This window comes from Nelusetta ayraudi, unplaced genomic scaffold (genome assembly GCF_046127955.1).
Source record: "Nelusetta ayraudi isolate G7.1 ecotype Tasmania unplaced genomic scaffold, CSIRO-AGI_Nayr_v1 ptg000070l, whole genome shotgun sequence".
NCBI classification, from domain to species: Eukaryota; Metazoa; Chordata; class Actinopteri; order Tetraodontiformes; family Monacanthidae; genus Nelusetta; species Nelusetta ayraudi.
In genome coordinates, this window is record NW_027466120.1 from 6070048 (window position 1) to 6093260 (window position 23213).

At 46.1% G+C, this 23213-nt stretch overlaps 1 protein-coding gene across 3 annotated transcripts; it reads right to left on the reverse strand.

Moving 5' to 3' along the window:
- Positions 1-359: 359 nt before the first annotated feature.
- Positions 360-22849, reverse strand: nfatc2a (nuclear factor of activated T cells 2a). Of its 3 annotated transcripts, none has more exons than XM_076041914.1 (10): positions 22500-22849; positions 20021-20951; positions 19750-19918; positions 16810-17012; positions 16544-16716; positions 13951-14091; positions 11324-11379; positions 11085-11217; positions 9729-10442; positions 360-2148 (listed from the first exon to the last, which is right to left on the reverse strand). In XM_076041914.1, the coding sequence occupies exons 1-10, from the start codon at positions 22555-22557 to the stop codon at positions 2069-2071; spliced, it is 2658 nt and encodes an 885-aa protein (XP_075898029.1). In that variant the 5' UTR covers positions 22558-22849; the 3' UTR covers positions 360-2068. The 3 variants fall into 3 exon arrangements, with proteins under 3 accessions (XP_075898029.1, XP_075898027.1, XP_075898028.1); XM_076041912.1 differs by lacking the exon at positions 22500-22849 and adding an exon at positions 21265-21606; XM_076041913.1 differs by lacking the exon at positions 22500-22849 and adding an exon at positions 21265-21604 and having other exon boundaries at positions 9735-10442.
- Between the last annotated feature and the right edge of the window lie 364 nt (positions 22850-23213).

The following is a 23213-nucleotide window of genomic DNA, read 5'->3' on the forward strand; positions in this document are numbered from 1 at the left end:
AAGGGCACTGGCACCTATCTCAAAATTAGTGTATTCCACCATCTTGTAGCAGCTTATGGCTGTCTTGCTCTGTATTTTGTGAAATATGTGTATTGGTTTTAGCAGGACGAAACCGCTGAACATCTTTGTGTAAGGCTGTAAACACAGGGCTAAATATGCTGTGTGTGTTCAAAAACACGCATGCTTGTGTAAACAGCCTGTCACTTTACTTGGTAAAGTGCTTATTTTCTATGTTATCTAATTATAAGCAGGAGGGGCGTGGGCAGTTTGCGTTCACAGACACAGAAAAGGATCAAAGGCAAAGACGCGACTCTAAGGACTCATTTAGGAATGACACATTCAGAGGAGGAGAACTGTGATGCATGTGGTTACTGTTTATTGCTAATTAAAAGGATACAAAAATAACATGAACCCCCCACCCCCCCCATCCCCAAGGCTTATTTGTGAAGAGGCACGAGAGGCAGTACACTGAAAATGCAGGACAGACATCGGCACAGAAAAAATGCAACAGGACAGCATTAACAACACTTCCATTAATGATGATTCTTTAACAATTAAAAAATAATGACATTTGCATAAAGAAAATATAAACTATCAACTTCAAAGTTTCCGATCATTTATCTCTGACGGGGGGAAAAGTTACGCCGGCACAAAACAAAGAAAATACACGACGATGACAAGAAACAATGTAATTACCAGAAAAGAAAGTTACACAGAAGAAGATGTCTTCTATATCAGATTGTCATTACACAGGAACAATCACATTTATTATTTACAGCAAAGGGGAAAATACATTCAGAAATTGTCAAATGTACATGTGCTGCACTGGCTCAATGTGAAATATCTTGGCTTCATTTGAGTTATTGCTGTCAAATAGATCCATACAAAATGAAAAAAGCTTCTTCTTTGGTATTTCTTCATCTTTGCAATCACATAAATGGCACCTTGAAAAAAAAAACAACCTCCTGATCAAACTGTGAAATATAAAATATAATAGAAATATTTGAAAAGTGTGGCCCTTTTTTCCACCTGTTAATTAGTTTTAAAAAAATGCTTACAGTGGAGGCTGGATTTGGTTTGAGACATTAAACTGTTAGGCGGAACACAAACAAAACAATGCGTTTAAAAACCCGCCGCTGGAGATGAGCCTCGACTCATCGCACCTGAAACGCACGTCGGGTTTAATGTGGATACAAATCTGCTGAGGCGGCGCGCGGACTGAAACACGGAGAAAATGGAACGTTATTCACATGATTCTAGAATTAGGTAAAAAAAAATAATAATAATAAAAAACTAAGTGAACTGTCTAACTGAAAACAGTGCATGTTAAGAGGCATCGCCAGAGTTCGTTTACACTTAAGGCAAGTGTGCAGTTCAGTTCCGTCTGAAAACTGCACTTGAGATGAGAGAAGCCTCAAACAGTCCTTCACACTGAGACTCACACAACACACAGACTGGAAACCAACGTTGTGCATGAAGAGATCAGCTAAACCCTTTGGCCACAGGCTGTGTTTGGCCTTAATTCTTTGCAAAAAAAAAAAAAAAACTCCTTCCAGGCTGTTTATCAGAAATCTTGGCACTTGAACATTTTCAACATAATGGCTGGTTTGCAGAAACAGGCGGCGTCAACTATTTTTTCCTCTGTTTTTTTGAGATTGATGTGAAAATTACACAAATGTGAAGCCGTTGCGTGTTACACAACCGCCGCCCTCTTTGTATGGGGCGAACAGGTGGGAGTTTAATAGTTGGAAATTATGGCTAATGGTGTTACGGGCTTATTTCCTCCATCTAATCTCTGACTGTATCCAAACATCAGCCGGAAAAGAAAAATCACAACAATAAGGCAACATTCCTCTGCTGTGTGTCATGAGTTTGTTGGAGGACCTGCTGGCTGTTGATGTCTGGCTCAAATGAAATTGTTAATCAGAGGAAGAAGAGGAAGAAGAAGAAAAAAAAAAAACAACAAACAAACTCCAAACAGAGATCCGCGTTGCCGCTGGTAACAAAACCGAGGCGGAGACGTGGGTCGATAGCGCCGGTGGATGTCACCTCGCTGCAGCGCTGCGTGTCAGTTCCGTGTCAGGGCGCCGGCCTGCGTCTGACCTCTGGCCTGAGCCACCGTCAGGTCGTTTCTGATGATTTCGTTCACTGGAGAGAAAAGGAAAAACAAGAGTCGTCAAGACAAAGACTTCACAACAACAATGAAATCTTGAAATACACCACACGGCCCTATTTAATAGACTGAGGGCTTTGATTGATGATGTTATTGTACAAAACTATTCATTTCAGAAAAAAAGATCTTAACACAAGGCGTCTTCACTGGGTAACAAAAACAAAACCTCCTCACGCATGAAATTACCTCACATGACAAAACACGGAAGATTTAATTGGACGGTTAAAGGTGACGAGCTCACACAGACAAAGTGGGACGAGGACTATTTATACAAGGACACAGGTGAGAACAATCAAGGTCAGAACCGACAAGTAACCACAGGTGAAACTCACGGGACAAAAAAAAAAAAAGACGAAAAAAAAAAAAAAAGCAGGGAGATGAGACTATCAAAATAAAACAGGAAACACTAAAAACAACAGACCACGACAGTTATGAAGCCGCCAGGATCCGACTGAGATTTCTATAAATTCCGTTAATACCAAAGTTGCATTACTGTTGAGCAGCCACCAGAGGCTGAGCTATACAATAGCTTGTCAAGGTTTACTTCCTGTTGCCAGGACCTGCCAAGGGTGTGTGCGTCTGTGTGAGTGTGTGTGGGAGGCTGAACGGGGGCTGAGGTGGAAACTTTCGGTGTCATGTTCCTTAAAATAGACACCTGTGTGCGTGTGTGAGAGAGAGAGAGAGAGAGAGAGAGGGACAGAGAGAGACAGAGAGAGAGAAAATTAAAAAAACAGAATTGACATTTCCTGGTTTCTGAATGTGTTTGTGAGCCTTTCCCTCTCAGCGCAGCCACGGTGCGCTGGCTGAGAATCCGGGGCGCAGACAGGAATGATGAGAATGTTGAACATGTCATCCGTCCAGATCTGCCTCCTGCACTGAGCTCTGATGTTTGTGCGTCTGTCTGTCTGCCTGCCTGCCTGTGTACACTGGCACACTGGCACGCCGACACACACACACACACACACACACACACACACACACACACGGACACACAGGCACAGTCCCGGGTCGGTGCCACAGCTTCCAGCCGGCCTCGGGGAACTCATTAGGGCCTATGAGTAATACGAGCGCTTCAAAGATGGGCCAAAAAAGCTCTTTGCTTGTCCCCAAAGCATTGCAGAGCACAGACTGCATCTGTCATTCTGTATCTATGGTAATAGGCCACATCTTAGGTCGGGTTCTGGGCCCACACGTCTCCTCTGCCGCGCTGAACGTCGTCTTTTTCTACATAGAAGTAGAAGCCTTCAGCTAACTCTAATAAAAGACCTCACCAAATAAAAAAATAAAAAAATAAATGAAATGAATAAATGAATTAATCATAAATCTCAGTCACCAAGTTATCATTTTATGATTTCAAAACCAAAAGAAAACCTTGTTAGCACTTATTTTATACACAACTGTCTGCGTTTCCTGACTGTGATGATGGGTTAATGAGGAGAATCACTGTGTTTTTGGTCAACAGCCTCTCTCGGATGACTGAAAGCGGCTGTAAAGTCGTCTTTAGCATTGGGGACAACTGGGGATGTTTTTAGCTGATAAGTTGATTATGTGCATTGTCCTGATCAAATAAATAAGTACAGTAAAGTAAGAGCACACACACACACACACACACACACACACACACACACACACACACACACACACACACACACGCACGCACACACACACACACACTTCGTGTGAGAGTTTGCTGCTTGCTTTTTATTCAAGAAATGTGTTTTACTGCTCTCTGACCTACCAGCACCATAAAACACTCCACCGCTCGCAGGCCCACACTGCACTTTCTAATGTCAAAAACCCTTCTGTGGGCTTGTGTTAGTTTTTATTCAAAGCATTCATTTACATTGCGGTTAGCCAAAAGGTGCAAATATAAAAACGGGAAATGAAACGGACGGCCTTTCACCCCCACATGAGCAGAGCAGAAGAAAAAAAAAAAAACCCTCACCACAACACGCTGACAGACAGACAGACAGACTAAGGTGTGAGCGAAAGTGGAGGAACTCGTGGACCAACAATATCGCAGCTAATTACAACAATGAGCACGCGTGGCGCTTTGCTGAGAGGACCAGCCGTGGACTCCTGACACATCCAGCGGCTGTTCCTCAGCCCGTCCCTGCAAACATCCTCCAAAATCACACGCAAATGGGGAAGGGAAAGAAACCAAAGCAGTAGCGAAAAAGCAAAAGCAAAAGCAAAAAAAAAAAGCCAACACTGGGCACAGTTCATGGCGCCATCTCAGAGTTGCACAAACCAGCGGGGGGGGGGGGGGGGGGGGGGGGGGGGCTGCCCCCCGCTGTCGTCACAACGTTTATTTTAGCGGAATTCCCTGTGACACCTTAAAAACGCCTGAAAGGAACTTTCATCTCCCCAGCAACGCCACGGGATTTTTCTTTTCCCTTTTTTCACCATCCCTCCCTCCCTCCCTCCCTCCATCCTTCCATCCCTCCCTCCCTCCCTCCCTCCTGCTCTAAACGAGCTGAGAGACGCGGCGGCAGCGGAGCAGCGGGGCAGCGCACAGAGAGGTTCTTTGCTGAGGCTGATGAAGGGTTGGCAGGGCTGTTGGCTGTTGGCTGTTTGCAGGCTGGCACCGGGAACACTCGAGCCAGTCAGCGCAGCGTCTGGTGCTGCCGACATCAGAGCCGAGGGGCGGCGCTGTTTACGAGCAGCGCACAGTAGCTGACTCAGAGGCGGCCGGCGCAGACCCTGCCGCCCCGGTGTTTGCGTCCGCAGGTATTTGCATGCTAATGCGGCAGCGCTGCGAGCGATGGCCGACCATTAGGAGGAGAAAAGAGAAAGCAGAGGAAGTCACGTGACATCTTAACCCAGGAGTCTAACCGCAGGGCCAGCGGCGCGCTACGTTCAGACCCCGGGTCCGCCTCCAAGCGACTCTCACACAACTCTGCAGCGTCTGACTTGGTCACAAGAAGCTAACCCTGATTTAACACAGTTTACGGCTGACAGACAAGCTGCGATTCCGTTAAGAGTTTTTCCGCAGAATAAAAGCGACATCCTCATGTCTCACATGGACTGTGTTTTTAGTGCGTGTCGGCGATCACGAGCACGCTAACGAGCTCAGCGACAGACGGCGTCGATGGACGATTTCAGGCCGGAAACTTTGTGGAACCAGATTTAAGTTTGGATTCAAGGCGGAGTTCAGATTTTGACGCGACCCACGCCGGCTTCCCGCGCACACCTGCACACTCGCGGCAAACACTCTGCTTTGCACTTTGGGCTTTGGCAGAACTCACATTCACTTTGATTAAGGGAACAATATTCAAAATCATTTTACTACTAGATTCTGTGGCACACGCACCAAAACAAACCGTCGCAGGCACACCCACAGTGGCCTCCTCCACTCAGTAAACAAGTCAAGTGTCAAGTGAGGATATAGGTTCTCAAAACTGTTAGAGAATGTCCTTTATTTATATATCTATATCTATGTATTTTTATGTCTATTATCTACATGAATTCTTTCCTTTAAATTATTACAATTCAGCAGCTATAGTGTTCCAGCAGGGGTTTATCATCACTCGCGTTTAGCAGCGTGTTTGCTGCCATTCGTCATTTATCAGTAATGATTGATCCAAAAAGAAATGTAACTCCTTTACAGTTTCAGACTGGCCAGACAACAAAACAGCAGGGGAACAACGCGGGCCGAGGGAGGAGCGGTGGCGTCACGTTCTACTCCACACATTATTGCACCATTAGTTTATTTATAGTATTCAAAGCAAAACCTGCTTCTCCTGAAGTCTAGAAGTGTAGACGCTTGCATTCTGTCAAACAGCTGGTGAACCTGTGCCGTGCGTGGCCTTGCTGTGCTTACTAACGTCTTAGCATGCTGCCTCTGACATTTGACGGCGAAGTGATGTAGAATATATAGATGCGGTGGGGGGTGGTGGTGGTGGGGGGTGCTGGGTAGATTTGGAATCAATACGCTGCGCAGCCCTACCGTGCAGCCCGGCTGCGTGTTTGAACAGGCGGCTTTAAATGGGACGGAAGCGAGGTGAAACTAATGCGTGGCCAGCAGGCTGCTGCCGTGTGCTTTATCTCTCCCGCTCCGACCTCCACCTGCTGGAACAATTTCACCTGCTCCACTGCCTCGGGGCTTTATTCCACACACACTGAATCTGTCACTCTCACACTCTGCAGGCCGCCGGCCGCAACCATTGGCTCTGCTTTCTCTCTACCTCTCCCTCTCTCTGTCTCTCTGCGAGTTCCGCATGGCGCTCTAAATGTTTTGTGGCTCAGCAGATGGAAGAAAACATGTATCCAACTGATCGACGGCCTTTACAGCACAAACAACAAGAGAGCAAATGTGAGTTAAAAAAAAAAAAAAAAGTTAGGAACGCTCGTTGTGAGAGATTTTTTTGTTGGTTGGAGGTTGGAGGAGGTGGGGTGGGGTAAGAAAATGAAAATACCGAGCAGTCATTCCGACACACACTTGCCAGAGACGACACAGTTCAGGCACCTCGGAGATGTGACAGTTATCGACCGCAACACCGTGACGAGACCAGGATGTGGCTTTGTTTGTTTTTTTCTTTTTTTCTTTTTTTATCTGACTCGAGCGCGGGCTGAAACAACCCCCGATGAGTAATGTTGACAATCTCACTTTGGCAATAGCGCCTTTGATGGGGCCCCGGCAAACAGAATCAGAACACAGCTCAACACCTTTGCAGCCGTCACACACAGAGGGGAATTTCATGAAACCGCCTGACTTCTCACCCGCTTGTCCTCAATCAATCCCCTCCTGATTACCATAAGGGTAGGTGGATTACCTGCTGCGATCACAAGCACGCGGTGCAATGCAATAAAAGCACAGGTTTGTGTTGTATACACACTGCCGTTGGGAAAGTTTGGGGTCACTGACTTCTTTCTCCATTGTAACCAGCTTCATGGAATAATCTACTGGGAAGCTTTAAGAACATTACTAGTGCACGGAGGTGCTGAACGCATTGATTGACTGTGATTTTAGAGAATGAATATCAAGTGTGCATTGTTACAGAAATTGAATTCTTCAAAATTGCAAAGAAAAATTTTTTAAACATTTCTGAAACAAAGCTTTGTGTTGCGATCAAACTGAGTTCTGTGCGCTCAACCATAAAAGAGAAAACAAAGTTTATACGGTTTATACTTCAGGCTCTTTGAAACAGTCGACTTTTAACTGCGTTCACACAGAATGTTGCACACTTGGAATTCTCTCAATCACTTTTAATTAGACATTGGAAATGGTTTTCATTAAACACTGAAATCTTCCCATACTTGTAAAGCACATCTTGACTGCAGAGCATTCAAGATCAAGATTTCATAAAACTGGTTGTAAAGGAGTTCAATGGAGAAATGAGTCAGTGACCCCAGGCTTTTGAACGGTATTGTATAAATGTGTAAATATAAATTAATAATTACACTAATGGAATTTGAGCAGAGTGACGATAAACTAACACTTAAATCAAAGCCAACCTGGAGTTAGTTTTAATGAGCTTTCCTGGGGGGGGGGGTTGCAGCTTTTTGAAGCTCCATGGGAGGATCAAACAGGCGGCCCAGTGTGAGAGCTCGTCTCCAACTCCTTGTTAATTCACAAACTCACCTCCCTGTTGCTGTTTACTGCGGAGGGAAACCCTGCGAGCGCCGTCCAAAAAACACAAATTCCACCGCTGGCAGTTTCACTTTTTCCACTGCAACGCGCACTCACGTATGCACGTACGTATGGGCGCCTAGCCACCCCCCCCCCACCCCCCGCCACCCCCCATCCCTTTTCCTGCGAGCTGCCCTCCGCCCTACTGCTATCTTACAGGGATCAGGCTGGACTTCAGGAGGCGAGCAGCTGCAAATAGGAATTTCTTGCGCCAGATTGGCAGAATCTCGCGGTCGGAAAAAAAAAAAAAAAAAGAGAAGCCAATCCTCTGGTGGGTTCCCCCGCAGGAACGAGGGGCGTGAGGGCAAGCAGCAGCTCGGGCCAAATACAACAAACAAAAGAGGCTTTCCCCAGCTCTCCCAGGCAGCCTGTTCCACTGTTTGACAATGGTTGCCATGGAGGTAGTTTTTCAATTCATAACAGTGTCAACACGTCCGGGCGGTCAAGAGAATGACACCTTTCACCTTGGCCCCCCTCCCCCTGTCCTCCGTATGTAAGGCAAGAGAAAAAAAAAAAAAAGAACCTAATTTCCTGTCATGTTTTAGAGCCGCATGAGCTCAGGCAGGATGAAGGCTGTAAAAAAAAAAAAGAAAAAAAAAAAGGCAGACGACGGCCTTAATCTGCGTTGGGATCAAAGGAAGAAAAACAGCGGTGGCTAAATTCTGCTGTAAACACATCTTGGAGGGCCGTCACCTGTTCAGGCGGGAGGCAGTGAAGGTCACCGCGCCGCCCGCTACTGGGCGACATCAATTCTGTCGGAGGCTATCGAGGGTCGACAGGGCCAAGTGTAAACACATGAGTCACAATCACTGTTATTTCCACTTGGGAGTGGAACTGAACTGCATCACAGTCTGATGATGACGATTGTTTTAACAGCGGGACCGAAGCCTTTGTTCGCTGGGGGCTCCTTCAGCTCATAGATCAACTGTGAGCGAGCGCCACTGGAGAAGGTGGCACTCGTCTCGAAGGTTTCCTCGAATTGTTCCCGGGGAAAACATCTCTCTCCGCTTCGGACGCTTCTGGCCATCCGTCTCTTTCAAGATAGGGCACCGTACTTCTCCACCACTTGTCTGGAGCTCTCTTTCATCTCGCGCGCACACACACACACAGTAGTGTAGTGCAGGGTATATGGAATATTCCCACTTCTTTTTCATTCAGCATTATGTATACCCACTTCCCAATCCCCTCCGATGAGCATCATTCAGTAGTGTCTGCGAACCAAGTGGTCCGATTTTCTCTTGGATGGCGAGGGCGTGAACCACCCGACGCTGCCCCTAATTGGCTGGCACTCACTGCCTTTGTTGGTTAGATTGAGGTTAGATTGGTTCAATTTAGGCATGAAGACAGAGTAGGAAACAAATCTTGGCTCAATAGCAATGTTGTTTGTTTGCTTGATATTATTTGCCTTAAGAAAATATAATATATAGGTAAGATGAAGCCAGCTGTTCAAAGTAAAATTCAATTTCTCATTTGCAAAAGTCTCGGTCTAAGTGGCAAACACTGGTCTACATCATCTTACTGCAAATCACATGAAATACTGGCAGTTGTCCAGTTTTCAGGTGTGGATGGATTAAGAAATACGGAATAGTTCGCTCGCAGAATTATGTAATTGTCTTTTACTAGTCTGTGGGACAGTATTGTGTCAGTAATTTCATAATTTTATAATCCTGATTCCTTGAGGTCAAGCAACTGAAATGATGTGACAATGTACAAAAACTTCTGGCCCATTTTTGGGTAAACCGAATAGTCGTCTTACACGTAACATGGTGCAACAAGTGTTTTTCCTTTGCTGAATGGGCTGTTTTAAACACAGGGCATGAACTAAGAGTGCACCCACTTCTCCTGGGGACCACAACACCACACATGCACACTGAAACAACAGGAAGAATAGCGCTGGTGCTGAGTGAGATTGCTGTAACTTACACTCACCATCATCTAGGTAGGCCTGGTCCAAGTTCTCCTCCTTGACCGTCACCCTCCTCCGGCCGTCTCCTGGAGCCTCCACGGGCGCCGTGCTGGCTGGGGCCCGGCCCTTCTGCTGCTGCGGCTGCTGCTGCGGCTGCTGCTGCTGCTGCTGTGCCTTCTGGACGTAGGGCTGCTGCTGGATCACTGTGGGATAGTGGTGAGGGTGGGTCACCTCAGGCGCCTGCGGGGGGTAGGTGTCGCAGAAGACCAGCTGGTGGTGGCTGTCGGGCTGCGGGGTGGCGAGGCCCTGGAGGTCCGCGGCCCGGAGCAGGTGGTGGTTGGTGGGGGAGAACTGGATGATGGGGGGTTGCTGGCCCGCACCCACAGGGCCGACCGGCTGAGCCGGGCAGCCGGTGTGGACCAGGACCGAGCAGTGCGGGTCGGGCATCACCCCCCCGGCCTGCTGGTAAATTCCGGGGGCGGTGCTCAAACTCCTGCCCCCGCGGGGGTAGACGATGGCGGGCCGCTGCTGCTGCTGGAAGTGAGCGTCCTGGCCGGGGAGGCTGGAGCTGAGACGCTGGCAGGGGGCTGCGCTGCCGTCAGGGTGGAGCTGGACGCCGCGCTGGTTGTGGTGGTAGTAGGGGTGGGACGACAGGCTCACGATCTGGGGGACGGCGAAGCCCATGCGGTCGGCCTCAAACTCGTCCAGCGGCTCGGTCTTGATGGACGGAGCTGCGAGGAAACAGAGGCAACTGTTGTAGAAACACAAACAGTCTTTCTTATGTGTGTGGGATGCGTGTGTCTGTAAGCGACTGGATGTCTATCTGTCTATCTACCAATCTTAAAGGCAGTAGCTGTGCAGTTAGAGGCCTTCAGCAACGTCACTGTTTAGCCCAACCTAATACCATCAGTATGACAGCACGGCCAATGCAGAATCATACTTACACATTACATCACATCAGACTAGTTGAGCAACACTTTTCCGGAGCATTCAAAATCAATAAACTCGCATTCACGCAATAGAGTAGGAAACTAAACTAGCTGGCCTTGGTGTTGCAGACTCGAGATCTGATTGGCTATCGCAACTGACTGTCACTTACAGCGCACAGGAGCCTGCTATGTTGATTCTGAAGGCAGATTTCATTGAAGCTGACAGCACAAGCTGTCTGAAATTTGATTGGATAAAAACTCTACCACAATATACAACAGTGGCAGCAGCACAACCAATTGGATATAATATGACATATTTATATATACAGTATATGTATATATGTATGTATATATACTTTTCTGACTCTCTTGAGGCCTGCAGAGGAGGCCTCGCTGGCCCTGATGGTTGCCTCGCTGTTTTAATGCTGACGTCAGTGCACCTACCTGCCAGGGGGGTGTAGGTGAAGTGCTGCAGCTGACTGCGCTTCCTCTTGCCGTTGATGACGCAGAAGTTGACTTTGGCCGAGTGGCAGGCAGACGTGTCTCTGTAGGGCGGCACCTCCACAAACAGCATGTTCTGCAACACAGGGGATGGGTTAGCGTGGCGAGGCCGAATCCTTTAGCTCGGCGGCTAACTGCTAGCTAACGACAAGTCCGGTGCGCCGCACTGCTGCGCCACTTACTGGCTGGCTTTTGTCTTTGTCCACGGTCGCTTCCGTCTCCCAGATTTGTTGCCCGTCTGCAAAAGCAAAGGCAGAAAAAGTGATTTACAGGTTGAATGCATATTTATTGTGCACAAAATGATTCAAGTTATGTAGGGTTGCTGAAGTAACGACTTTGTAACGACATTGATTCTTGCCGTGTGGCGCCAAACAATGGAATACAGCTGGGATAATAAAGATATAAGATCAAGTGGGGCATTGGAAGACTGATGTGGACGCCACTTGCTTTCCGCAGGCTGATTTATTCGCAATAGCTAACATCACAGCAGACTCGTGGTGGCTAATGCTATGTGGGAGAAATGAACAGATGTTAACGTGTTTGTAGGATGCTCCTTGCAGAGGTGGGAAGTAACAAAGAACAAATAATTGTGTTGCTGTACTTCGAAAATTATTCAGATTTCAGTACTTTGAGTATTTCTTTTTCTGACAACTTTTCACTTTTACTCCCTATATTTGTACTTTCTACATGTTACATTGGAAAATGAACAGAACATTGTTGAAAAGTCCTCATCCATACTTGTACTTAAGTACAGAATGTGAATACTTTTGCCACCTCTGACTTCTAAAACGGTACATTTTGAGCTTTTGAGGTCAGCAGTATTAGAATTGTTTTGCTAGTAAAACTATCTTTTTAAAAAGTTCTTTAAAAAAAAGAACAAAGAAAAAGGATAAGAAAAGATTTCTAGTTTGCTTTTGTTTCACGAGTTCCAAGTGCACAGTCTGGTTCTAATCTAGTGTGATTCACTGTAGAGGCAGCTTCAAAAAGAGCAGTGGCTGCACAAAATCTCCCTGTTCTTCCCCAGAACAGTTGAGAGAAAACGGGGTTTCACCGTGAACGCTCAGCCAACCAGATCGCCCCGCCTGCCTCATTCCCTCTGAGAGGAAACAGCATTAGCCACGACGTTGCCGAGGTTACGAGCTCCTCCGGCGACCGACAGCTGATGCTCGGTTACATCACAACGTCTCGCCAGGCCAGCATCCAAGCCGGCGGAAGAAGGAGGAGGGAAAGCCAAGGAACGGGACAGTTGATGGGAACTCCACATGTTGCTACACATGATCGGACATGTGCGGGAAACCATCCCGTCGCAGATCGCAAACACGCGGCTGGAATGAGTCAGCAGGTGGAGAAGGGGAAGGGGGGGGGGGATTCCACACATCCTGCCAGCTACTCTTCTGTGCTTCACTTTCAGGAACAACTCTCTCCACTGCGCTTGCAAAAAAAAAGAAAAAAGACGTGACATTACTGCATCCTTGGCGCCCGCATCTGTTTTGTGTTTTTGAACCGGGCCCCACTCACAGGGATACCCCCAGACCCCCGTTACTCCTCCTCCTCCTCCCTTGGACGTCACCTCTCACAGCAGTGGAAAGGAGGAGTGAAGGCGGGGAGAAAAGCACGAGCAGGCTTTATTTTGGCGGGGGAAGCTTTCTTCCTCTGTGCCGGAGCCAGAGGCGGCTGCCGCTCGTTTGGAGGGACTTAACAGCTGCTACCCGTCCAGGACTTTGTGTCATAGACAAAGTCTCCAAAACAAGGCAATCCCTCAAAGCCGGACCCCTTCTTTCCATCTGCGCGCTGCCAGCAGGGAACCCCGTGAGTAGCGAAAAAATAAAAACAACACGTGACAATGTCCAAAGTCTAATTTCGGAAACAGGAGACGCACTAAAGTCTCCAACAGTCACTTGGTTTGACTCCATGGCTGTGTTCACATAAGAGGGAAACATCTGAGAGCCAAGCGTGCACACTGAGGGAAGCCCAAGAATTACATAACAGAGGGCAGAAACTTTGTTTTTTTGGACTGATACTGTATCCAAGATGACAGACTCGATCAATGCCCTCGTCACACTTCACCCTCTCATTACTGCACCAAAAAGGACCAAAAGAGACATCAGAAAACAATGATTAATTTATATTAATATTAATAGCAATATGTTGTTGTTGTTTTTTTACCACCAACATTTTTATTGTCTTCTTATATATGATGTGATGGTAAGCTTATAAAGGAAAACAGATAAAATTGATAGTTTTGGAAGTAACACTGAATGTGTCCCACTTGTTGGAATCTCCTGCTGAACTATCAAGACAAAGTCTGAAATATCAAACGGAGCCTCGACTCTTTGCATTGCAATCAAACACGGCACCGGAGCTTTAGCAAGAGCCGCCAGAAACAACCTTAGTGTGACCTGCAGGGCTACTGAAGAACAGAGGGCCTGTTTCAGCGTCGTCTGATGACGATAAGGATGAAAGTCAAAGAGGAAGTGAGGCCTAAAGGGAAGCAAGCCTGCAGCGTTATCATTTAGATCATGCAAATGACTCCTCTGTTGTCATCGATACAGTGGCGGCAGCAAAAAGAAAAAGCTGTCCACTTTGCTGCATTTGGACGGCTGTTGTTTGTCAGTCGTTTGTGCTCCTCTGTCTAAACGCTACCTGAGCAGAAATTAAATTACTGACTGAGTCATTGGTTGATTTCCTATTTTTAGGCCGCATCCTAATAATTCGATGAGAGCAATCTTGTTAGAAGTTGTGTGATGTCAGTAACCTGGGGGAGGGTTGTGTGTGTGTGTGGGGGGGGGCGATAATTGAGGCCACCCACCTTGAGTTTTCTCCATGAAAACCACCTTGGAGTCAGAGCTGAAGTTCTGCCCTGTCAGGATCATCTGCTGGCCTCCCAGGACAGAGCAGCCGTCCATGTCCTGCTTCTCCACCAAGGGAAGCTCGTGTGCAGAACGCTGGGCTGCCAGGACAAACAGGGACGAAAGTCTTTCAGTCGTTTGGATTGACTCCTTCCTCTTTGCCGTTGCAACAAACACATTGAACTCATAACCCATAAATCTTCACAGCAGTAAAAGCTTTCAAATTTTCAGTCAATCAATGAAAGGTCGTCAAACATTTTGACACAAACTTTTTGATGTATGTATAATTTATCAAGTGAAACAATGATGACTTTGCAGCGATGTTCTTTTTTGAGGATTTGAAATGCTGAATGATGCTGGACAAAAAAAGGCCTGTGTGTGTAAATAACAATCTGCAAAACCTGAAATATTGCTCCTCCAATCCGTTTTAAAGCTCATTGCCCGTTCAAACAAGTGAAAAACAGAATGAAAGTAACTGTGTAACATATAGCATCATAGTTTCTTGAAACACAGTTCACTATTTCATTAGAATCAAATAAATCGGGATAATTTCTTCACACCAACTGAAACAACTAAAGATTTATCAGATGCGTGCATGATTGTAAATGATGAAAAAAGGGGCTGGGGTTGTTTGTTTCACTTCCAAAAATTTGTGTCGGGCCTATTACCCAGAAGTGACAGTGTTTCACAATAACGAGGTGTTGCTGACTCATTTGCATTAAACAACCCCCGCTTTCGGTTATGATAAGTCTCGTTATAAATCACGACTTGGGCGAGGAAACGACGGGGACTGCATCTGTTGGCGAATGGCACAACAGATGAGGTCTGAATTTAAAAAAATATATAGAGAGAATGTATAGATAGATATTGATAAAAGCAGAATTTCCATTCCGTTTTTTGGCAAAATAAAAGTAAAATAAAAGTCTGAAAAATGGCACCTCGTGAGCGTCAAAACCTTTTAGCCAAATTTGAGAGGTTTTTCGAAGTTTAGGTGTTTCCATTAGCAGTTTTTAATTGACATAATTAGGTTTTGCGCAATTCTAAGGGTAATGGAAACACAGCTATAGATATATATTAAATACACACACACACACACACACACAGTATATATGTATATATAGACCGATAGATAGATTGATATAGATAGAGACACACTATGCACTCTCCTGTGCCACACGGTGCAACAGCTGTAATAAAATGTGCACAAAATACCGCCCCCACCCTTCCCAAAATTACTCCCATAGTTTCCATGAAGAGAAGTAAACAAAAAAACGATAGAGAAAAAGGGGCATGAATGCACCATTGTCATCATTCACGCAGCAGCAGCAGCTGTCGGCTGACAGGCCGGTGTCGAGTGTTGCCCCCTCGTCCCATAAGCTCCTATTATCGCCCATTAGCTTGGACTAAACTCAGCAGCCTGCGAGGCGAGCCGAGGTGTCGACAAACAACCCCGTGACCTTTTAACAGGTTTGCTTGCCAGACGACGGCATGAGACCTGAGCGGGCCCGGAGCGGATGACACCGGCGGCGGGCCCGCCTCCTCAAACACGGCGCCTCCGCTCGTCAGCGAGGCCGACAGATGCGTCGCAGGCGTCACCGTGACCGACTTTGCGCTTGATTGCCTTTCACCGACAGCGGAGCTCATCTTTTTTTGGCACGGACAGGAAGGCAGAAGTAATAAGGATTGTTAAATGTTTTGTTTGTGTGCGTCACAATGGGGCAGTTTTATGGTGGCAGCAACATATTGCACCGTGTCTGTGCCAAACCAATATGATGAACATCTTGACTGAGGTGTTGGTCCGCAACGAGATAAAGGGAATTTTTTTGTTTGGCTTTTGATTAGAATAAGCTTTAATAACACTGTTCACACATGTACTGCTGTGCCCAAACACAGATTTTACTACTTTGCAGGTATAAACAGGTACGCCAACAATGAAGTGGCCAGTGACGGTCTGAAGCCCTGGAGACACACAAAGGCCTCATTCAAATGAGGAGCCTCCAACTCATTTGAATGAGGTTTCCAAAAAAGATATTTTTATATATACACTACCGGTCAAAAGTTTGGACACACCCTATGAATTATTTTTCTTTTATTCTCATGACTATTGACACTGCAGTTTCTCACTGAAGGCATCAAAATTACATATGAACACACATGGAATTATGTAGGAAACAATAAAAGTGTAAAATAACTCAAACACGTTTTATATTTAAATTCTTCAAAATAGCCACCTTTCATAAAAATAATATTCAGAGTTATTTAACTTGTTTATCTTTGCTTCATGATTACATATATCTTGCTCATATATTTGATGTCCTCAGTATTTATCTGCAGTGAAGAAAGTTGTATAATAAGATATTAAAAAAAAGGTATGAGAAAGTATGTCCAAACTTTTGACTGGTAGTGTGTATATAAAAAAGTATATAAATATATATACACACACATATATGTGCATAAATACGTATATGCATATATACATATGTGTGTATATATATACACATATATATATATATATGATATGACTGTGACAGTGCTGCGTGTGCAGCTGCTTACAGCACTCGACGGGATGGGAGGCCACTTGGAGAGAGACGTGCTGTCCTCCTGGTTGAGGTATATGCACACGAAACACCAGGCGGACTCGGGTGTTTTTCCGACCCACGTCTGTCTCGCCCTTCCTCAACTCAATGTCGGCGTTTCTGAGCTTCAGGATCCCGGCGCAGTCAATTCTGTTGGGAGGAGAGAGCAACGTGAGCCAAACGGAGAGCAGGGAATAAAATTCAAACAGGAGAAGAAAAACATAGACACAAATGCTCACGCACATTGCTTTCATGTTGTTCTTTGGCTCCAGGGGGATCTCCAGGACTTTGGTGCCGTTGATGATCTTCTCATAGCTGGTCGTCGTCACGGTTTTACCAGTGATGCGGTGCACCTGATAAAAGGCGTGGGGCTTCAGGATGCGCTCATCAGCCGTACCAATGAAGATCTGCAAACCGAGAGGGTCCTTGCCTCTGTAGCCATGTAACTGCAAAATAATCCCAAAGTACGAGTCGTAAGACTTTGCTGAAGATACAGTTTGTGGTTTCTTGGAACATGGATAACTTGCATTCAGAATTAAAACAAGGGTTTGTCCCAGCTCCAGAAACAGTCAAGACCACTTTGATGTGCTACTGTAGAAACAGAAAGAAGAAGGAAGGTGAGGCTCTGAACTGCAGTCACACAAAGAGGTGCTACTTTTAACCTGACAGTGCCTCCTGAGGAAACCTGCAAAAAACCACAAAGCAACCAACTTGCATCTAAATGCTGTGTGCAAACAGAGCTCTACGTCTGTGTATATTCACTTTTGCATGAAAATTTAATTTATGAATGTCAAAGACCCAAATGAGTTTCCACAGTAAATTGGTAAATCAATTAATTAATTACATTTTTAAAAAAAAACAAAAAAACAAACAGCACAGGACCCAAAACAGATCTATGCGGGACTCCCATTTTAACATTGAAGTAGCAGTGAGGTCCTATTCTTAAAGTATACCCCGGTCATCAAAACAATGCAGTGTAGTTTTACTTTATTAAAGAAATTTGCCTGTGATGTGGTGCACATGAAAAAAGCCATATTGGGGCTTCAGGATGCACCTCATCAGCCATATTGATGAAGATCTGCAGACCAAGAAGGTCCTCAGTCCTCAGAAATTGGCAGTCAAAAGCAGGTTATCGGTTACCAGAAGCGTAAAAACCTGAAGTAAATAAATGAATACACATGTTCAAGACACTCAACAATGAGAACTCCAGTGATGGACTGGCAGCTGGGTTTGGCTTCCTACCAACCCAACCATCTTAAGAACACTGTGATCGGAAATAGCAATCAGAGATTTTTGTTTCTTTGTAGCCAGAGGTGGGAAGTACGGTAAACAAAATGTTGTTACCGTACTTGGGTATCAGTACTTTACTTAAGTATTTTTTTTCTGTCAAGTTTTTACTTTTACTCCCTACATTTGTAAACATACAGTACGTCTGTATTTCAGCTTTGAGGTCACCCTGGTCAGTTCAGTCCAGATTATTCTGTTACAAGTTTTTCATCTTGGAAAGTTATCAACGGATGTCCAGTTTCATTAATGGCAAATACGTATATTTTTTACTCCAGTACATCTCAGAACCTGTAATTTTATCTTGTTTACTTGAGTAAAGAAGTTAAATCGGTACTTTTACTTTTGCCACAGTATTTTTTTTTTTTTACCCAAGTAGCCATACTTTTACTTCGGTACAAAATGTGCATACTATTTCCCCCTCTGTTTGTACTTAATATGTAAAATAACCAAGGAATTAAATCCTCTCAATAAGTGATGAAGTTCAAACTGCTGCTAACTGTTAACAGAAACTATGGCAACATGAATGACTCCTGCACATCCGGGTATCCAAAATGCAGACACAAGAAGCCAAGTGAAAACACTCCACAGGCCATGTGAGCAGCCAAACCGGTTGTCATGACAGTGGCAGGAGCAGTGAGTCATGACCGAGAGCGGCGTAGGAAAAGTGAAGGCTACGAGGCTCAGAGACGGGATGAAGGAAAAAGTGAAGGAGGAGGAGAAGAGGAAGGGAAAGTGGTGGCGGCAGAGGTCGGTCGTGGCAAGCCAGGCTTGACCATCTGATTTGGGAACCGACTTTCAGCTGACCTCAGGGTGATGACTGAGTCAAGAGACAAAAAAATGGCTTTTAAATGTCGTCATGGCAACGCCACAAAAGGGCATCAGAACTATGTAAGGAGCTGATTTCCACATTCTGTCATAGAAAAATAGCCAAATAAGTCATCCACAGTTCTCATAACCACAGGAACTGTTTTCTTTTCTTTATCAACACGCATCTGGTGAGTATTTCAACACTTACGTTCAGCTTCCTGATACGATACCCACACAGTCAACAAACCAACATTTAAGAGGAAGTGAGCGACGGCATGAACACTGTGTATGCGTGTGGGTCAGACCATAGCAAGAGTACATATATATATATATCCGTGAGCTTGCTTGCTGACCTGAGAGAAACTCTGAGGGTTGTCGTGAGGCTGCAGGGTGGTTAGAGTGTGAATATCTGAGTGATACAAACCTCAGAGTTGAGAAATAGGTAAAGATACTACTACTATTTTCATATATTAGGACTACTCAAGGTTGCCAAATTAGGCTACTTGCACCTTCTACAAGTTCCTTCTGTTAAAGGTCCAGTGTGTAAAATTTGGCTTAATTTATGATTTCCATCATGGTAAAATTGTATCATACTGCCCACAAATACATTATTAAAAGTGTATACTCACAGTACAATAAAAATAATTTGCTTTTCCCACCCATAGAACTGTTCTTATTTATATATATATAAGAATATCCATAGAGTATGGGTCTTGCTCCCAGTTAGTTGCCATCTTGCCACCATGTTTCTAAGGAAGTTGGTGTGGACAATCCAGTCCACTGAACTGGATTTAGTGTGAACGCTTGCTTTCTCAAATAAACCAACGAAGAAGAAGATGGACAAGGTATTCAGGTTTGTGTGCGCGGGCAACCGTAGTTTCCTGGCAAGCTTGGGAGAGGGAGGCGGAGCAAAAGAGCGCTGCAGTCTAAAATGTAACCACCTAATGTTGCTGCTTCTTCTCAAAATCTCCAAGTATTACCCACTTAAATTTTAAATGATCAACGATCGCGAAGATGATTTCAATTTCATCAGGAAACGAATGCAACGCTCATATCGCACTGTATTATATAATGTGGTGTATTGTTCACCTGCACGACAGGATGCCCTCCTGTGGGCGCTTTGACGGCCCCCCTGCTTCCCTCTGTCTCGTAGTGAGCCCTGTGGTGAGGCTTCGGCTGCACCTCAATGTGGAGCTCATACTGGTCGGTGTGACTGGGAATGGGCCACTCCAGAGGCGTCAGAGAAGCGACGGGGATGCTACAGAACATCAAGGACAATAGGAGGGGTGTTATCGAAAACATGCCAAGTGTGCAATGTATCTTTGGTATGTGCAAATCTCTGACTATGCTGCCCATTCACCTGCAGATGCTAGAAACCAGCGGCTTGTGCCAGATCTGGGGTATGACGAAGTAAGGCTCGGCAGGGGCTTTGGATTTAATGTCCGGGTCACAGGACACCACGTAGTTCCCCTCGACTTGGTTTTCTGGGTACAGAGTGTAGAGCTGGTTGGACGTCTTGACAATTTTGGTGGGAACGGTGACCGGCTGACCAGCTGTGAAACCATTCATGGCATCAACAAGGCCGGTGTGAGTGTAGTGGGCGGCAGCATCGAGGTCCTCGTGCCTGTGGCCGTGGCCGTGGGGTGAGGGACTGCGGGAGCGATGGCTCGGGACCAACCCTGGGTTCCTGTACATGTCGTAGGTGCGCTTGCCCTGCGGGGAGGCGGAGCGGGAGCCGGGTCTCGGAGATGGCGAGCGGGCTCCCAGGCAGCCGTCCTCCACTAAGCTATTGCCGGGTGAAGTGCCCGGCGAGGTGCGAGGGGAGCCAGTGTGGATGTTCTGCAACCTGGGGCAGAGGTCTCCGGCGTTCTGGCCGCTGCTGGGGGACACGCAGGGAGACGCAAAGGGGGAATAATTCTCTGAATGCCAACTGGTGGAGGAGTTGCTGCTAGCGGGACTCAGGCACTGTGGCTCTCTGTAAGCCAGGTTCTCATGGCCCGGCACAGTCAGTCTGGGTCTGGGGCTGATGTTGAGATGGTGGTTTTGCAGGGAGTCCCGGCAGTGATTGTAGTGTTCACGGGAGGGGGTGATCTCGATCCGCGGGCTCAGAGCCAGGCCCGCCGGTCGGCCGTTGTCCAGATATCTGGCTTCCTGGTTCTCGTACCCCGCAAGGACTTGGGTGCCGTGTTCCCCGCTGCAGGACTTGTGATCGTAAGGGGAGGCAGCGTCCAGAGGGAACACCTGCTCCGACTCGGGACCGAGGACTTTGTGGGGTGCAAAGTTGGGATCATCTGAGAGGGTGAAAAGGGGAAAAAGTAATGATTGCACAAATAAATGGAAGAAGCAGAAATGTGAAGAAATCATCATATCAAACTCAAGTGTAGTCTGAGAAAAGGCACCATTAGTTTGCAGAGGCTTGTTAACTTCATGCTCACGTGGCTGCCAAATTCGCTTCCTGTTTGACTATTACTTTTATAGCACTACAGTGAACAAAAGGACGCGCATCCACTTCGAGCCAGCAAATACCCAAGAGAGCGCCGCAAGAGTCGATCCAAGACGAGCCGAAACAAACAAGCAAAAACAAATAAAGCACTTCTGACAAACCTTGACCTCCGGTCGCAACGTCGCTACAAGGTGGTTCATATTCAAACAGGTAAGCAAAGTCCAAATCCCCCTCGGGGCAGCTGACTTGGCCGAGCTCATCCTCCAGGACTTTGTCGTCGTAAAAAGCGGTCATCGGTGCCTCGAACGACTGCCGCGGAGTTCGGACTGAGGTTGCTGATGTGGAAGGATCACTGGCGACCTGACGAGTGACAAGCGATGCATCGGCGAGCTGCAGGACGCGAAGCGCGCAAGTTTCCTGCTTCCTCGGCGCGTTGAAGGCGGGTCTTTTCTTATTTGTTTATTTTTTTAAAATTTTTTCCACTCCGTACACACACGGCGCATCTCTGGGTCTGATCACGCCTCCTTCTGTCTTTGATGCGTCGATTATAAAAAAAGAAAAAGAAAAGGGCAAAGGCAAAGCAACGAACTCGATGCTCGGCGTCTTGGGACACGGTGCGCGGCATGTTGCTGCCCCCGGGCGTCTGACACGCAACAGCAACACAACAGAACGGACTCGTTGCCGATGCATCTTGCGAGTTATTGGCAATGTAAAACGGCATTTGAAAATAAATCACACATGCGGTACGAAAGTGGGTTGAGAGCAATAAACAACCTCTGCTAAATGGTTCCAGGAGCAGCTTTTAACAGAGCGCGTAAACGCGAGGATCCTGAGGGAATCCCCAGATTTACGCACAACCGAATTGCGTGTAGCTGCGGCTCGAATATGCCCAGTCAGCAAACAGAATCATCAAGATCACAGTATCGATTCCATATTTTGTCATTGTTTCAAAATGCATTCGTGACGCGGCCAAACTACCTGTACGTTGTATTTGATATGTCATTCAAATTTACGTCACATTTGTTAGAGCTCATCTTTAGGGAAGCCTCAATCTAATCAAAGCAGAGACGAATAACTCGAGCGGATTTGTAGAACGTATACAATGTTATTACCAGAACTTTGCACTTTCTCTAAAACAACAACAACAACAACAACAACAACGTTCAGATAGTTCCTCAAAATAAATAAATAAATAAATAAATAAAAATAACATATTTCTCTGTGATGTTCAGGCGCGTTCTTGCGCATCTTTCAGCGGGAAGCACGTCCCTTAAACGTCAATATCCACATTGCACAAGACAGCGCACACACATCCACAGACACTCGATCAAATTAAAAAAAAAAAAAAAAAATCAAATGTTTTGATTACCAGTTAATCACAACACTTCAGCAGTACCTTGATCCATCGACCTCATGGTGTGGTACTGTGCCAGCCTCCAACTCTCCCTGAACATCTGGAGAAGAAGAAAAAATAGCGATATGCGGAGAGAAATAAAAAAAAAAAAATCAAAATAATTCCCCGCTAAATGGGCATATCAGGAGTTACGTGATAAAGCGTTGAAATGACGCGGGGAAAAAATGAACCGAAAAACGTGCTTAAAAGTTTAGAAATTATCTTCAGGCTACGGCGCGCAGACTCCGCTTCTTGTCCAAAAACACGCAGCCGCGTCAGCTTCAGCGCTGGTCCTGGTTTAAAGTCTCCCTTCCTAGAGCTCTGGGAGGATTACTTGACTATCAAGAGCGGCTTCCTTCCCCGCTCTGGGTGTTTATAATGGCCCAATGCTGTAAAATAACGGGATTCCCTCAGTGTTTCCTCCTGTTTGTGCGCCTTTGCCATGGAAACCTGGAGCGGGTCCATGTCGGAGACTCAGGGCTTTCCTGCAAAGCCCCACGCTCAGGAATCTATGACGTCTCCGGCTCCTGCGCCAAGGCATTTCTGCGGCTTCTCTCAGACAGTAGCAGCACAAGAACTTCATTGTGGGGATGAAGAAATTACTGTAGGACGCAGTAGCAGAAAGAGGGGGGCGGATAGTACAGAGGCTGAGTTAAAGGACGCGCCTGTATGGGAAATTTATTTAACACAGTTTTTATTTTTAAAGGGTGTGGACTC